The sequence below is a fragment of the Siphateles boraxobius genome, unplaced genomic scaffold (genome assembly GCF_051911475.1).
Source record: "Siphateles boraxobius isolate OS27281-9 unplaced genomic scaffold, OSU_SipBor_1 56, whole genome shotgun sequence".
Lineage (NCBI taxonomy): Eukaryota > Metazoa > Chordata > Actinopteri > Cypriniformes > Leuciscidae > Siphateles > Siphateles boraxobius.
The window spans coordinates 2,138,616-2,155,142 of record NW_027509182.1 but is presented as its reverse complement, the minus strand read 5'-3'; the positions used below and the strand labels follow the sequence as shown (position 1 = coordinate 2,155,142).

Below are 16,527 nucleotides of genomic sequence, written 5' to 3'. Positions count from 1 at the left end.
ATGCTGAATTTAGTGGTAAAATCATACCCTATATATTGTATTGTTATACATTGTATTGACAACTCATCAATTAAATATTTACCATCGTATATTCTGCATAATTTGACGTTTATAAATAAACAGACAAAAAACTATACAAGTTTTAAGGCTGGACAATATATATATATATATATATATATATATATATATATATATATATATAGCATTGATATAAGTGATCACATGGATTTAGACGTACCTTGTAAAGCATTCACAGGCAAAATTTGTACCAAAAAAAACAGGTAATATGTATTTCCCTGCCGTCGAAATCAGGCACATATAAATGTCAGGGAACACAATTCCTGGCTGCATGTCAATATCCGTGGATCACTGGATCTTTGATAAGTTGTAAGGAACACTATATTGAGTCCAACCTTTAGTTTAAACTGATAAACTGATGTTTGTTTTACTCGTGTTTTTGCGGTTTCCCCTATTAAATCCAGTAACGCAGCAGCTCTTTTGCCACTCAGTCCGGCTGAGGGGGGCGTGTTCCGGCGGGAAAGTGACGTCAAAGCATACCCTCTATACTGTACCTGTCCTGAGTTTAATGTCATGATGTGTAAACTTAAAAGTTAAATTCATGTTCCTTATTGTTCCTATTCATCTTTGACACTGGCCTTTGATCTGTGATGTTTCACCTAGAAATACGTCACATTATGGAAGTAAAATGTTTCGAGCAGCATTCGACATGAACTTGATTGCACAGTTTGCATCTAACAAAACATGTGCTTGCTTGAAATGCAGCTTTAAAAAAAAAAAAAAAAAAAAAAGTGGGTGTGTCTAACCAAACAAGCGTTTGCTTTTTCTGAGTAACCGATATAACTGCCATGACATTTACCACACCCTTTCTGCGTAACTCTATAATTATTATATATAATGTTTTATGTGTAGGCAAGGCATTTGCACAACACTGACGCTTTACAATTGTTTGACCTTTGATCTAGACACTGAGAATGGAACTAATATTATGAAGAGGTAGTGAAGCACAAACTTTAACACTTTACAATAAGGTTTAATTTGTTAAAATTAACTAATGTATTAACTTACATGAACTAACCATGAGCAGTGAATTTGTTTCTGTATTTGTTAATCTTTGTTAAAATAAATGAACAAACAATTAATTTTTTTGTTAATTATTTTAATTTTTTTGTTAGTTCACAATTTCTAAAAACATGATTATAACATCGATTTGTTATATTTTCAACCTCATGTTGTTCCAAACCAGAAATTTTTAAATAAATAATAATAATAAAAAAATATATATGTATACTGATCCCTCTTTTCCATGCAGTTATTTTGAATGGGTGTCTGAAGCTTTTAGGATTTAAAAAAATAGGTAATGCAACTTGAATGTTATATTTGAAATCTTTTGAAGCCACGCATTAACTTTGTGCAAGGAACAGACAGACAGAAATGTTTTTATTTTTTAAAGAATTAAGCACATCTAATGCCTAGTTCACACTACAGGACTTTAAGCCCGATTTGCAAGTTAACAAGCTCGCCGACAGGTTGGGCTGTAATCGCTTGCAAATCTGCGGGTGATCCGCGCTCGCCAATCTTTATGTGTGAAATACTAAACGGACGCATCAAAAACGCTCGCTTACGCCAGAAAAATATCCAGCATGCTAAATATCTGGAGCTGTCGGCCAACTCAATAGCCTTTGGTGTCACTTGTAGCCAAATTATCAGCTTGTTATCACATTATACAAGCCTTTTGTATTTGTAACCATCGTTGCTAAACCACAACATGTGCAGGCAACTGCTTTTTCAATATGAACAACACCTCAACGCTCTCTGTAGCACAGACAATCCCTGCTGCCTACGTGTGCTTATCCATCCTTTCACCCATATTATTTTTCTTTTTCGGGGGTTGGGTTGTAAACAGATCATTGCGCAAATAACTTTTCTTTTTTCTTTTTTTTGCACCACCAATTTTGTCTTGCCGTCCATTTTCAAATAGACAACTTCTATTTCGGCGTCATTTCCCATTCCACAAAACGTGGTTTGGGGACCGGATAAAGTCGTTGGGTGACAGTTGTTGTCAGCTCGTGTAATGTGTAACCCCCTGTTGGAGATCATATATGTAGTGTCACGTAGTGTGAACACCACAACGACTTCAAGACTCCAGAGCAAGTCATGTAGTCTAAACGGCACAGCGATCTGCCGACGCTTAAAGTTGTGTTGTGTGAACTAGGCATAAGGGATTTTTGAAATTGTGTAAATGAACAGGACTTTTTTGGGTAATGCAGACAGACACAATTGTTCTGTCTTGTTGTAATCACAAGGTCGGTATGTACTTTCAGCCACTGATGTCTTGTGACCATTTTCTAACTTAAAAAACAGGAAATGCTTACAAATAACATGGGAATAAATGGAATGAACATCAGCTATACAAAGCTGTTAACAGTCTCAAGATAATTGAAAATGGGGCACATGAAAGACAATTCAAGAGTTGGCAGTCATACATAGTAAGCTAACTATGATATTTTTCCTTTCAACATTCCTGCTAGAAATTTACAGATAATTCTTTCCTTCACTAGGGACAACACGAAGGTCGTTGTGACTTTGAACGTGTAAAATGTGAAGCATGTCAAGCAGTCATCTTGCTTAGCGAGAAAGACCGCCACAATGAGCGGGAATGTGAGGCCAGAACCCTGAACTGCAAATACTGCAAGGTCACATTCAACTTTAAGGAAATTAAGGTAAGAGCACTAGAATGGTCTGTTCTCAAGTTTACTGTTGATTGGTCTGTGGTTTGTGTAAATTCTGTACTTTTAATGTTTGCTGTGCCAACAGACTCAATGTGTTACAATAATAATTGCCACTGTAAAGGGTAATTGCATTACACACCAATGTGGCTGAATTCATGATGGAATGGGTAGTTGAACCAAAATTGATTATCCTCTCTCATGATTTACTTTCACCTCTGCCAGAATATTCAAGCTTAATTATAAAAGTGAATGGCAACCAGTGACTGGCATTTTTAGAGAGAAAAGGACAAACATGTCAGTGAATAGCAGCTTTCTTTATGTTCCTCACACAGCTATCATGCAAGTTATATAGACTACTTTTATGGTACTTTTCATTATTTATTATTGGAGCTTGAAACACTGAACGCTCTCATTTATGAAAGTAGCTCAAAAATGATATGCATAGGTAATGCATAGCGGTTGAACAACATTGCATCATCTTTATTGATTCCCCCTCCTACACTACTCTTTTCTGTCTTTAGGCCCATGATGAAATATGTCAGAAATTCCCCATGCAATGCAAAGACTGTGGTAAAAAGAAAATCCCCAGAGAGAAGGTTGGTCTCTGTTCTCAGCCATACATTATTTCTGCTTTATTTGTGGTATTTATCAGTATGAATGTTGAAAGTATATTGGCGTATGTTTCTTTTACATTCGCACACAACTGCTTGTAACACGCTGTCGTAAATTATATACATAAAATACAAATCTGCTATGTATGTCAGTTTTAATAGAGAAATAGGCGTAGCTTATTTTATTTTCATTCATAAAATACTTTTTTTTCTCTGACTTTTTCTTTTCTTTTTTTTTTGCAGTTTCAAGAGCACACCAAATCTTGTGCAAAGTCAAAGTCAGCGTGCCAGTTCAGTGAGATTGGCTGCAGGGCAGTGGTGTGTATTTGTTTCTCATGAATGCATTTTGGATCAGAATAAATATTGATTCAATTCTGAATAAAAGGGTGGATATGGTTTGAGCTTCTTCCGAAAAACCTTAAAGGGCTGATTTTAAAAATGATTACATGCTTATGTAACCGCACTTCCGACTCTTTAAAAGCCACATTGCTTTTTATCTTCATAGCTGAACCATCAAGTTTTGTTTTGTGTCATACAGTTACATGCAAGTTTGCATCAATTGATTCGCTAAGGTGTTTCCACTGGAGTAACACAGTCTCAAACTTTTTAGAACTTGAACTGTAGCTAGTTTTCAATGTGGCTGTCACACACTGTACTTCCTAATATACACTGACTGTATTAGGAAGTACTTTGACAGCTCCATTGAAAATCAGCTACAAATTGGAGTTCTATAGTTTATGAGGCTCTGTGTAAATTGTTGTTTGCAGGAGATCTACTGCCTGCTTGCAGATTAGGAAAAAGTGCCAAGCATATCTGAGTTGATAATTAATTATCATGCTGAGAATTTAGTCTTTCATGCTTAGATTTTAGTCTTTCATCCAATAAAAAGTATTTTAATTTCAGTCTCTCTTAAGGTCTGTTCACACCAAGAATAAATATAACGATAACTATATTAGTCTCTCCACACTAACAAATGATGTAGTTCTGTTTATTATAAGCATGCATTGCAGTTATGCCATCTGCAACTTTAATCCATTAACTGTCCAAGCATAGACGTGAAAATGCACTATCCAAACTAAACTAAACTAAACTAAACTAAACTAAAATGGATGTAATTCATGAATGCTTTAGAATAAAAACCTTAGCTCTTTAAAGAAGACTGCAGATTATTGTAACGTATTAATGTGACGTATTTCAAGGTGAAACATCACATTGTCAAAGATGAATAGACAATAAGGAACATGAATTTGACATTTAAGTTTACACATTAAACCCAGTTTATTACACTTCAAAAACATGAAAGTGTAAAAAAGTTATATAAGTTTCAGTTTACCGCAAACCAAATGTACCGTACATTTTATGTTTAATATAAAAAATATATTTTACAAAATAATTTTTGCTATAAAATCAAAGTCATATGTCTAACCAAGTTGTGTTCCAAATTTGAAGTTGATGTCACAAAAATGTAAGTTCCAATAAGATTTTGTTTGGCGTAATACAAAAGATAGCCACTGGGTGACACTCACATTCCATTGAATTTTTTTGATGTATTCTGTTGTAACAAATTAATACATTTCTTTCACAAAATATGGAGCCTAGAGTCTCAGACCTTTCCGACGATATGTGTTTTGTCAAGATAAAACATTTTTTTATTATAAAATAATTCAAATAAATTTTGAAATATGAAACACGAAACCGCACACTAGGGGGAGGAGCCCGCTAAAAGAATGTAAAGTATCGTTTCAATGGTAATGCAATGTCCAATTTCAAAATGGTTTTCACAGGATGAATTAAGACTGTTTAAGTTTTCAAATGATGCCTAATTTATGATGATTACTAAAATATGTGATAGAAAAAAAGAGGCAATAAATACAAAAGGACGCCAAGCGTCGTGCTAGCAGGGCGGTGACAGTTAAAGGAGTTGAATGCTAAATGTCTTTAAACTAGGATGGATTCTAAATGGCTGTCAATGTTTTTTTCATTCATCAGCTAGAAAAAAGTGTGAAAATGATTCCAATGATATTGTTTCTCAGTGCCGTTATCGTTATTCTGCTATTCTTTTACATTTAGAGCGATTTTTAAAACTACAGACATTAGACTTTATTGTTATAGTTACCGTCTTAATGTGAATGGGCCTTTAATCATTCTGAAATGCGTCATAACTTTCAAAAGCCTTTAGATTATTTAGTTTGACTTAGTCAGACCAGTGGGATCTATTTTGTCTCTCAGTTTGCAGTTTTTCCACATGACTTTAAAACCAAACTATGTAAATAGTTTGGAGTGTGGGTTAGAAAAGTCCCAAACTCTCGGTTAAGAAATATATGCAGTACTGTAATCAGTGAACATGTAAAGTTGGTGAATCATTGGGGGAAATGCATTTCAGACGGTAACGGATGTAATATCATAAATTCACGCCTCAGTTCTCTACTGTTGAGATCACAGTTAGTAAGTTTAAATGAAGTGTTGCCTACCTCTGATGTCTTCAAGGAAAGTCAAAAGATTTCCCCAGTGCACCTCTTTTTAAAAACGTGCCCTCTACTGGTCAGAAAATAAACTGGCACATGTGGAGAGCTGCATTAGAAACAGCAATCTAAAATGAAAGTCCGTCAGTTAGATCATCAAGAGGGTGGTCACAGTATTGGTGCAGTGGGTAGTGCCTGTGCTCATCACAGATATTGTGCTCTGGGAATAGTTTTCAAGGGTGTGTCCAGTGGTTGAGGTGGGGAAACTGCAGAATAAGTAAAAGTATACAAGCAAAGTATAAGCACACAAGAAAAGTTTAAATGATTGCAGTTTCATTGCCAGGATTAACAGCATTAATGAGCTCAGGCAGCATCAATTCAGGAAATGGAGCTAAAAAGTATTTTTGTTGAAATTCAGTGGTGCCTGAACAACTTGGGGAGGGTGGAGGTGAATATATATAGTAATGACATCACCAGGGCCGTCCCAAGCATCCGCCCTAGGACTGCCTCTCCTGGTCTGTTTGCTGCGATGACTGGTTGCACTGCACTAAGGATGGCCCTGGATATCACAATATGTTCAATAATGCTGAAGTGAATAGTATTTACCTCATGCTGACTTTCTTAGATGTCACCTTAACGTTTGCTTAACGTTTTACATTTTAATATAATTTGGTTATTACCGGTAATCCAGTGAGTCTGTTCTGCTAATATTGGAAATGTCAAAAAAAAAAAAAAAAAAGTAAATAAAAAGATTTAAATGTTAAATTTGTTTTGGCTAATGCAAGTTCTGTCTCCTGAAATCGCATTGATTGGAATTTATGACAACCTACTCGTCTCTGGACCAGAGTGTTCCTCTTCTGACCTGCCACCAGTAATACTGCTACTCCAACCTGTGGATATGACAGCTCATTAATAATATAATTCTGCCAAAACTAATATCAGACATTTACTGAAACTATTGCATATTAGAAATGCGCTTTTAAAGGGAGTCAGCTGCAGTAGATCATTTATCGTTTAATCATTTATCATGGGGATGTTGACTAAAAGTGACTCCCTTTCATTCATGAAAACTGAAATTGTATATCCATTATGCATCAATCTGTGGACTGACTTTGGATGCTGTGATGTGTCTAAGGCAAGACACTACTGGTAAAAACAACAATGTTTTTTGTACATGTACTGTGATTAATTAATTGGGGAAGCATAGTGATATCTTAGTTAAATTTACTCTATTCACCTGTGGTGTCTTGCCTTAATTATATTTTTAACCCTTTCTTTCTCTTTGAAAACCATATTACATTTTTCAACATAAATGAAGTGTTTTAACATCAGAGAAATGACACCACTTTTTGCTTTAATGTAACCTTTTTTTAATAATATCTGAATGTTTTTAGGTTGACAACGGTAAGCAGCAGGAGCATGAGCAGACCAGTGTGATGGAGCATCTGCGCCTCATGCTGGCTGTGCTGTCCTCTGTGCGCCTGCGAGCCGAGGGGGCTGTGGAGTGGCAGGAAGATTCTGGGCTGGGATTGTATCGCGGACCTGAAGATGCACCTTTGGCGGGGGCTGATGCTGCCGCCCATAATGCAGTAAGAGGTGGCGCTCCTGGTGTGCAGCAGAAAGTCACAGCTTTGGAGAACATAGTTTGTGTTTTGAACAGAGAGGTGGAACGCTCGGCCCTCACCCTGGAGGCGCTGTCCCGGCAACATCGGCTAGACCAGGAAAAGATCGAGAACTTGTCAAACAAGGTACTACGCACACCTTGCAGGAAATGATACACTTAAATAGTAAAAAAACAACAACAAAAAAACGCTCGCTAAGTTGGATTTATAGGATTTTTTTTTTCTTTCGGACAGCAGAGATGGTTTTGATGCTCTGCTATGTGTCCGAAGGTGATGCGAGGCTCTCACCTTGCAGGTAACCAAATAATGACGTATCAATCTTGTCATATAACAGACTGGTGGAACATTTTACTTCAAATGATAGTTTACACAAAAATGACTCATCCTCATGTCGTTACAAACCTGTGTGATTTCCGTGGAAACCGAAAGAAGAAATTTTGAAGAACTCTACTTTTCCATGTAATGATAGTGAATGGGGGACACATGTTATCAATTTCCAAAAATAACAAAACGCATTATACATTAAGTGTTCCATCCAACTTCTGAAACCATATGATAGTGTAAGTGAAGTGAATGTTTGTGTAAGTGAATTTTTAATTACTATTTACTCTAAAATACTGAATGTGCAACTTTTGCACATTTTTTCTGATAGTGCTGGTGTGTTACGTTTGGGCACGGCATGTTCTATAGAAGAAAAGAAGTCATGCAAGTTTGGGGCAACATGGACTGTGTAAATGAGTGTTTTTATTTTTAGGGAAACTACCCTGTTTTTTTTTTTTGTGGCTTAATAGTCAGTTTGTATTATCATTTTAAAAAGTTCAGGTGTTTGATTGCCAGTGGAAGCCTTTACTATGGAACGGTTGTTAGCAAGATTTGTTTCTGTCGACTGTTACTTGTGAAACAGGTTTTCCTCCCCCAGCAGAAGAGCCTCCGCTGTCTCTGCCATGATCCTTAATTCACATGGGATATGAAGTGGGAACCATCCTGGACTTAATTGATCAGTTTTGCGTTAAGAGTTGTTCAACCAAAAATTGTAATCTTTCCTTTTATGACAGAACTATTACAGAGTACTACAGTACTCTTTTAACAATTACCGGAACTATAGACACCAATGAACCAAAAACCATGTACAATACCAAAGTGAAAGTCTAAGAAAGACACAATAGACAGTTTTTACTTATCCATCTTATGCCAGTATATCATCGTTTTACTTCAGCTCCACCATTGCTGATTAAGAGTTAATCTTTTACATTTTCATTTAATGACAGAACTACTCCTTTAACAATTACCATAGAACCATAGGCATCAATGAACCAAAGACAATGTACCAGTGTCGCCAACTTTACATCAAAGACACACACAATAGAGGATTGTGTAGATATGTTCTTCAAATGTTAGGATATCATCATTATGTTATTACAATTGCTGTTTGTCAGTTCCATAACCCTGTTTTTCTTCTGTGTTTGGTGACTCTTGAAGGTGCGACAGCTGGAACGGACTTTAACCATGCGAGATCTGCAGTTAGCAGAATCCGATCAGTCTTTGCGGGAGCTGCAGTTCTGCACATACGACGGTGTGTTCATTTGGAAAATAGCAGACTTCTCTCGTCGCAGACAAGACGCAGTGGGAGGACGAGCACCTGCCATGTTCTCACCTGGTAAGGTTAAGATCAGATTCAAGGTTCAGTACAGGTTAAGCTCAATAAACAGTGTTTGCTGCATATTGTCGATTAAGAACAGAAAATTATTTATACTCACCCTTTGGTTTATTTTTATTTTTAAAGCATTACCAGCATTACATTTTAAAGGGTTACCATTTGACACTTACAGTGGACGTAAACCGTACCAGTGTCCAGAGGGTTTAAAGGCAGAAATATTAATCTCATATGTTTAATATGCTCTGCTCAGCTCCATAAAAGGAAGTTATGTCTCCTCCCTTTTTGGTAATTATGTGGGGACATCGTACGAAAGTTACCGGATGTACATGCTTTACAGTTATTTGTCATGATACCAAGGGGTGATTAATGATTATAGGAGGATAATCTATATACGGTAATAGTATAATTGTGCATTATTTTCTGTGGTATTCAACATTGTCACAAATGCTGTTGATTGAACTTAGAATGTTCTTGGTTCAATAAATCTTAATCCTACTTTGCATTTTGTAAATAGTAAATTGTAAGCAGAACTTGTCTTGAACTTGAGGGCATTGACGCTTTGTGGGACTTAGCAGATGTCCTGACTGGAATTTTTTAAGCTTATGTGTGAAGGTTATCTTTAGACTGCATCAACCGATTAAAATTGATAACGTGTCTGTATAAAAACAGCATTTTATGTCAAAGTTCAGTTAAATCTATTAATTACAAAAATGTGAAACAGCTACTCAGCTTGAGAATTGTTTTGTATTTAAGTATTCACTGTTTTCGGAGCTGATTTTTGTGAAGCATTTTAGTCACCTTTGGTGATGTTTTTGCCTGAGTTAATTTCTGACCCTGCTGTTCAGCACCTTTCTTCTGTTCTTCAGCATTCTACTCCAGTAAATATGGGTATAAGATGTGTCTGAGACTGTACCTGAACGGTGACGGCACAGGTCGGGGCACTCACCTCTCCCTGTTCTTTGTGGTCATGAGGGGCAAATACGATGCACTCCTGAAGTGGCCCTTCAGCCAGAAGGTAAATGTGCCGATACGCTTTCACTCCTCTTTCAGGCGTTCATTTACTCTTTACTTTTATTTTTTTATGTAGGGTTGTTCTACCAACTAAAGCATCACAACATCACTTATTGCAGTTTAGAATCACTTATTGCAGGGACTGAATGTTGAGGCTGTTCTGTTGTGATATTCAACATATATAAACAGTAGAATACATGTAGTTAGAATATTACATCTAATGAATAATTGACTATTAAATGTTAAATGGTTGAGCATTATTGTGGTGGTTGTAATAACTATTTTATCTAAGGGTTAATACATATATTCTGTCACCTGATGTCCGATATAACGTTTAGAACGTAAGCTTGGCATTACATTGATTGTAATTGTTTTTTTCCTTCCAGGTGACATTAATGCTCTTGGACCAGAACAACAGAGAGCACATCATTGATGCCTTTAGGCCTGACGTGAGCTCCACATCCTTCCAGAGACCCATCAGTGAGATGAACATTGCCAGCGGTTGTCCTCTCTTCTGCCCCCTCGCCAAGCTGGCAGGCAAAAGCTCATATCTGAGAGATGACACCATTTTTATTAAAGCCATAGTCGACCTCACTGGCTTATAACGCATTATTCATAATAACAATGGATGGTATTATTATTATTATATCTCATATCTCAGCTGCGGAAGCCAAACTATTTAAACTATACAATATAAATAATTATATTATAATAGCATATATTTGTTTCAATAAATATTTTCATTGATGATAATATTATTATTATGTCCATGGAGTGGAAATGATCAAACTGACTTAGATACCAATAACTCCACTATTTTGATAGAACTGAATATTTAATATGCAATATATTTATTATAAAAATATATATTTATATAATATAAATGTATAATACACATATTTAAACTATACCCGTTTTGTATGTAATAACATAATATTACTTATGAGATTTGAGAATTTTCTTTTGCGTGAGCTGAAGCTGGCAGGATTTTTCATGCTGTTAAAATCTGGGATATTGTTAGGATGCTAACTGCATTTTTGAGGAAATTTTTATGGGCATGGTCATTTTGCTGAAGTATAGTGTATAAATAGATACGTATTTGTCATCAATCTGCTTTTATTTTACAAACGTGACCAACTTAATAATAGAGCAACTTTTAATATCCATAAACTGAGCGCTTTAAGAATCAGCTCATAGAAATGAATCATTGTGCTGTTTGTTCTTATCAACAAGCTCTTGTATGTGCATGAGACTACAATATTTAACAACATTTCATGTAATTAAGATAGGAAAAAGGAATGTAGAGATGTCCAAACATCTTGACTAACCAGTGCTTAATGTAGTTAGCCTACTTGTAAACATCATCTGATAGTAGGTCTGGCTCTTTTTGTTTGGGTTTGAGAATTAAATGGCTACACAGATTTTACAGCTGTAGACATTGAATAATCTTCAAGCCCTTAGAAAATGGACCAGACATACTTATAGCTCCTTTTCCCCTGTAACATCACTGTACTTTACATTAGCATGGTCCTAGCAACAGTCCATGTTACTTGGATAATTAGAAATAGTTGCTTTTGTTGGAAAGAAGAAATAGAGGCATTTCTCTATGATAAATGAATGAAAAGTCAGATAAATATGTAACTTTATTTAATTCTATATAGTAATTTGTACAATTTAGCTGTCATGTATCCATTTATATTAGTTTGTATTTTATTATTTAGATAGCCATTCATTGAAATTACACTTAATTTTAGGTATGTTTAGATAGTGATATACCCTTTATTTTATTATTCTGATTTTAGTTATAAAAACATTTGCTTTCGTGTAAGCATAGTATTCTGTTCAGTAGGTTCTGTAACTTTTTCGGAAATTTAATCATTCTTACTATATAATAAATTTGTTTGTAATTGTGTGCCAACAATATCTAAACTTACTGAAAAAATAAATAAACAGTTCATTCAAGTGGTCTCCTCAGTGTCATTATGTCCCATGTTTTTACCTTTGCCAAAGAGTAGGACTGGAAAATGTATATACATCTTTAGTTGCTTTGGGTAAAATACACTGTATCTGGCAAAAGAAAAATAGTTTAATGGGTCAAACAAATTTTACACTTTCCACAATAAAAAATCTAAAATGATGGCAAACAAACAAAGGGCAGGTGGAAAAATCAGATTACAAGCTCAAACAAATACCAAACGGAACCAGGTCCATTAAAAACAAAACAACTGATCACAACTACAGAGACTAATGCTGCACATTGTGATCCAAACTTTCTCATACACTGCCGTAATGCACAAGTAACAAATATTTCAGCTGTGCTTCACATGTATAGATCATATATGTGCGCCATGGGGAGCTTTTCATATTTCAAGACATCTATGAGATTATAACAAATGAGTACCTTTGAGGAATATTTAATGCTAGTGAAAAAATGTAAGCTTGTGACACAGGAAGGTGAGGTGAGAGGTGAGTTGTGGGTATAAAGTAGCAAAGTACTCTTATGCTGCATAGTGTTTCAATGCTGTACAGTCATAGAGCTCATCTACATTAAATATAATGTGGTCGGATCTGAAATTGAGGTTTTTCTTCTTCAGCTTTTTTGGTAGTTTTAACAATCCTATAGAAATAAATGTAAATCCAACCTGCACATACAGTCATGATATATGTCATACTAGGAATGTACATATAAAATAAATATAGGTTACCATAACAGAGGTGCGTCACTGGTGCACTGTTAAAACCGAATGATTGTATAAAGGTGATGGCTAAAGGTTCAAACATGAAGGCTTGAGTTTCTTGTTTCTTTGGAATTTGTACATTTTCAGTATAGTATGATTGTTAAATCCTGTATGAAAAAAATCCATATGCACAAAGGATACAATTGATTTCAATAACAAAGGCATAGATGGAGTAGAAATAAACATTGTCTTTCTGTAACCGTGTCAAACTGAACTGCTCTTTCTTATAAAACCACAAATAAAAAACAGAGACTCATAACTGTTGTAAATTTGTACCAGAATTTAGATATTTCTCCCTTTTTTTGTGAGTATTTAAATACTCTAATCATGTTCTTGTTCTGATCATCTGGTTGTCAAGCTTTTTAGTAATGTACTAAAAAAGGTGCACAGAAAAAAAACAACATAAAAAATATGAACGTGAAGACATGCACAGGCGGTGTTTCAGTCACCACGACTGGGTTAAATGGACTTACAACTGCACACGGGACACACTCACATTTGAATATGACCTATACTTTCTTCAAATCCTTCGTTCTTTGCCCTTGAAGACACATATCCTGTTGATGTCCGCTTTCTATGCGCATCAGAACTAATCTTTCACAAATATGGTGATCGAAAAATCCTATTTTCTTTTGTTGCTTCTTTATGCAAAGATGGTCACGGCCGGTACATCCGGTAAGAGGGCCACTAAGAAAACACATGTACCCTTGTTCTCATAGGCACCCATGTAGAAGTCCACAGTTCCTTGACCTCACACATACCTCTCTGCTCATGGAGTGTCTTTCTGTAATGTTTCGATACGCCTGCCAGTGTCCAGGTCAGGGTTTGCCGTTCAGATTAGCTCTTCTTTGGCCGAGCAAGGATGAGATCAGTTTGCGAGCCAGTGGCGGGTTTCGGGGGGGCTGTGTGAGGCGCAGCATGCGCGGGGAGCGCCACACTTTAATGGTGGAGTCGTCACTGGCAGACAGCAGCAGCTCCTGGTCTGCTGGGCTGAAGGCCACAGAGTTGACCACATCATCGTGTTGCAGGCGTGCCAGGCAGATGTTGTAGTGTCGGTCCCAGATGTAACCATGCTTGTCCTCTGCACCACTGCACAGACAAGTACACTCATTAGAGAATAAACACTTCTAGTGCAGTTATGACTCAATCCTTAAGATCTTTTGTTCGGCAAGCATTTAATGATGATTTAGATGTGTAGATGAGTACATAATGCGGACTTCACATTATTATGTGTGAAGCCCAACACACTAAGTCGCGGGTCGGTCAACGTCAGTCGGGCCTTTATTGAGCGTTGGCTGGCCCAGTTTTTGCGGTGTGTTCTGATGACACTAGTCGGAACCTGCCTTTTGGTCAATTGAACATGTTGAATCAGTGTCCATCGGTGTGAGAGAGAGAACTCTGATTGGTTGTTCAGCTTAGCGAACAGGTGAAGTGTTTTCAGCACAAGTGATGAAAGAGAGCAAAGAAGTAAAAACGGCACAGACAGAAGGCTGTTCTAATTGTTCGTAATCATAATCATGCTGATCATTTTCTTCATTCCTGGCGGCTTATATTATGAAAATATTCTCGTAATAGAATGCTCAGCATGATTGATATTCAAAATGATAAGCAAGCGCTGCTTTAAAGGTGCTCTAAGCATTGTTGGGTGACGTCACTTCTTGTTGACGTTCAAAGTATTGTCAAACAAAACGGAGGCTAGCTAGACCCTCCCTCCTCCTCATCTGCGCACTAACCCCCACAAACCCCACCCCCAAATCCTTCTTGTCGGTTATTGGCTGGAACAGTTTGTTATGTTTCGTGGTGCGGGTTAGCACAGTTTGTTTTTGTTGCCGTATGTGGACCCTTGGGGTGTCTGCAGAGACTGCGTTTTTTCACAGTGTGTTCAGGGGACAGGCAGCTAGCGGATAGTGAGGAGATGTTTGCTGTATGTGACAAAAAGCTTTAAGTTTGCATATATGCGGTCCTAGTTTCGGTTTCCCTTTTTGAATGACGAATATAGACTATTGAATTGATACCTGCTGATATATACAATGATTTCCTTACAGTTGCAGAACGCACAAGCTAGTTGTCAATCGCCTGTAGTCTTTGTGGGATGTTCAAGCTCATCTTTTTGGCCGAGACGCAGTCGACGTGAGGTGACAAAACAGTCAGCTTTCATCGCCACTAGTTATTTTTTAGCTATACACTTGGTGTGTCACAGACTTAAAAAAACAATCATTAATATGATGACGTGAAGGAAAGGTATGACAGTTGACACGTTCCTTCATTGAGCATATGATTTTAATATGATTCCAAGTTTGCAAACAATTGTGCCAGTAGGCTAGTTTCACTGCAATTTTTTGACTCCTTGACTTCTACTCGTACGTATAAGAGAGATTTTGAATACCATCTCAGCAGGAACATATTTAGCTCAGTAGCAAAAATGTGGATGTAATTGGGAAGTTCATATTCATTTCTGTCAGAATCGGCGCCACAGCAGATCTACTGGAGGGGCATTGGGTCATCGGCAGGGGGCACAGCCATTTGAGAAATATTTTGACGCAGTGGCGACATCAAAGTCCAACACAGCAGAAATGCTATAAAAACATTTAATCATAGGCGTAATTTGCGGGTGTCATGTACCCACCACTTTTTGCCATCGGTCGATATTGTCCCAGGCAGGGGCGTAGCCAGAATTTTATTTTTGGGGGGTCCTGTCTTTAAATGAAGGGGCTATATATATATATATATATATATATATATATATATATATATATATATATATAGCCAGAATTTTATATATACTGGACTATTCTGGTGGGTGCGGTGATGCGGTGGCGACTCGTGTAACATGTAAGGGTGGCGCTGCCAATAAAGCACCTAAAAGCTGTCACAAAGAACCGGCAAAAGAAATGATTATGAATATGTAAAATATAGCAAGGAGATATTTTAATTGTTTATTAATAAACCAGTGTTTTCTTTGTCAGTATCGGCTAGGATGAAGTTGACGATGCTGACTCGCGATCTTCAGTAGTGAACGTGCCAGAGAGAAATGAACATTTCATACGGATTACAAAAGCAGAGAGCAGTCTGTAGTCTGTTTTCTTTCGTTTTGAATGATTCTGTTTAAGAGTAGACATGTCTGTGAGGCAAGTAGGCTACCTTATACGCTGAGTTTCGGTTCATTTAGGCTATTAGACGAGCTCCAGTTCACGCGCCTGCGCCTCCGTTTCTTATCTATCGTCTGCTATATTTACTTCTTATTTATTAAATCCAGGCAATTGGTTGATGAAACATTGATTAAAATTAAGATACAATTAGTACAAAACGAAATTCAGGTTAAAGAAAGGTTTTGTGCTTTCTGTTTGATGTCTCTGTGAAAGTTTTAAAGCATCTTTTAGTGCCGCTTTCAGAGCGCTCACGTCCGTAACGGAGAACACCTCCGTAACATTGTTTTTTCCTCATAAACGCGAACACGAAAAATAAAATGAATATTTTATGTACTGTGGAGACTGAGAGCCAACCCTTCTTACTTTGGTTTGCGTAGTGTAATTCACATAATCACTAAAAAATATTTTGCCCCCTAAATTGTTATTATTTTATTTTTTAAGCAATCAGAAATCTGATTTAGCCTACTTTTGAAACATCTCGCACCACGGATGTAACAAATACTAATAAACAAATAATACAAATAAAT

General features: G+C 36.7%; 2 protein-coding genes across 6 annotated transcripts in view; one reads left to right on the top strand and one right to left on the bottom strand.

The window, feature by feature from the left end:
* Window positions 1-10,856, top strand: part of traf2b (Tnf receptor-associated factor 2b) — a 37,068-nt gene extending 26,212 nt beyond the window's left edge. For 2 of the 4 annotated variants that reach the window (XM_077206363.1, XM_077206362.1), the window contains exons 6-12: window positions 2,580-2,741; window positions 3,272-3,346; window positions 3,605-3,679; window positions 7,218-7,571; window positions 8,925-9,102; window positions 9,948-10,117; window positions 10,500-10,856. In XM_077206363.1, coding sequence (XP_077062478.1) covers window positions 2,580-2,741; window positions 3,272-3,346; window positions 3,605-3,679; window positions 7,218-7,571; window positions 8,925-9,102; window positions 9,948-10,117; window positions 10,500-10,718 — 1,233 coding nt within the window. In that variant the 3' untranslated portion in view covers window positions 10,719-10,856. The remainder of the gene's footprint in view (window positions 1-2,579; window positions 2,742-3,271; window positions 3,347-3,604; window positions 3,680-7,217; window positions 7,572-8,924; window positions 9,103-9,947; window positions 10,118-10,499) is intronic. The other 2 variants (XM_077206361.1, XM_077206364.1) reach the window with 2 other exon arrangements.
* fbxw5 (F-box and WD repeat domain containing 5) overlaps window positions 8,616-16,527 on the bottom strand; it is a 31,692-nt gene continuing 23,780 nt past the window's right edge. Inside the window, exon 10 of one of the 2 annotated variants that reach the window (XM_077206360.1) lies at window positions 8,616-9,099. In XM_077206360.1, coding sequence (XP_077062475.1) covers window positions 9,096-9,099 — 4 coding nt within the window. In that variant the 3' untranslated portion in view covers window positions 8,616-9,095. Of the gene's footprint in view, window positions 9,100-12,181; window positions 13,941-16,527 lie in introns of those variants that run through there. The other variant, XM_077206359.1, reaches the window with a different exon arrangement.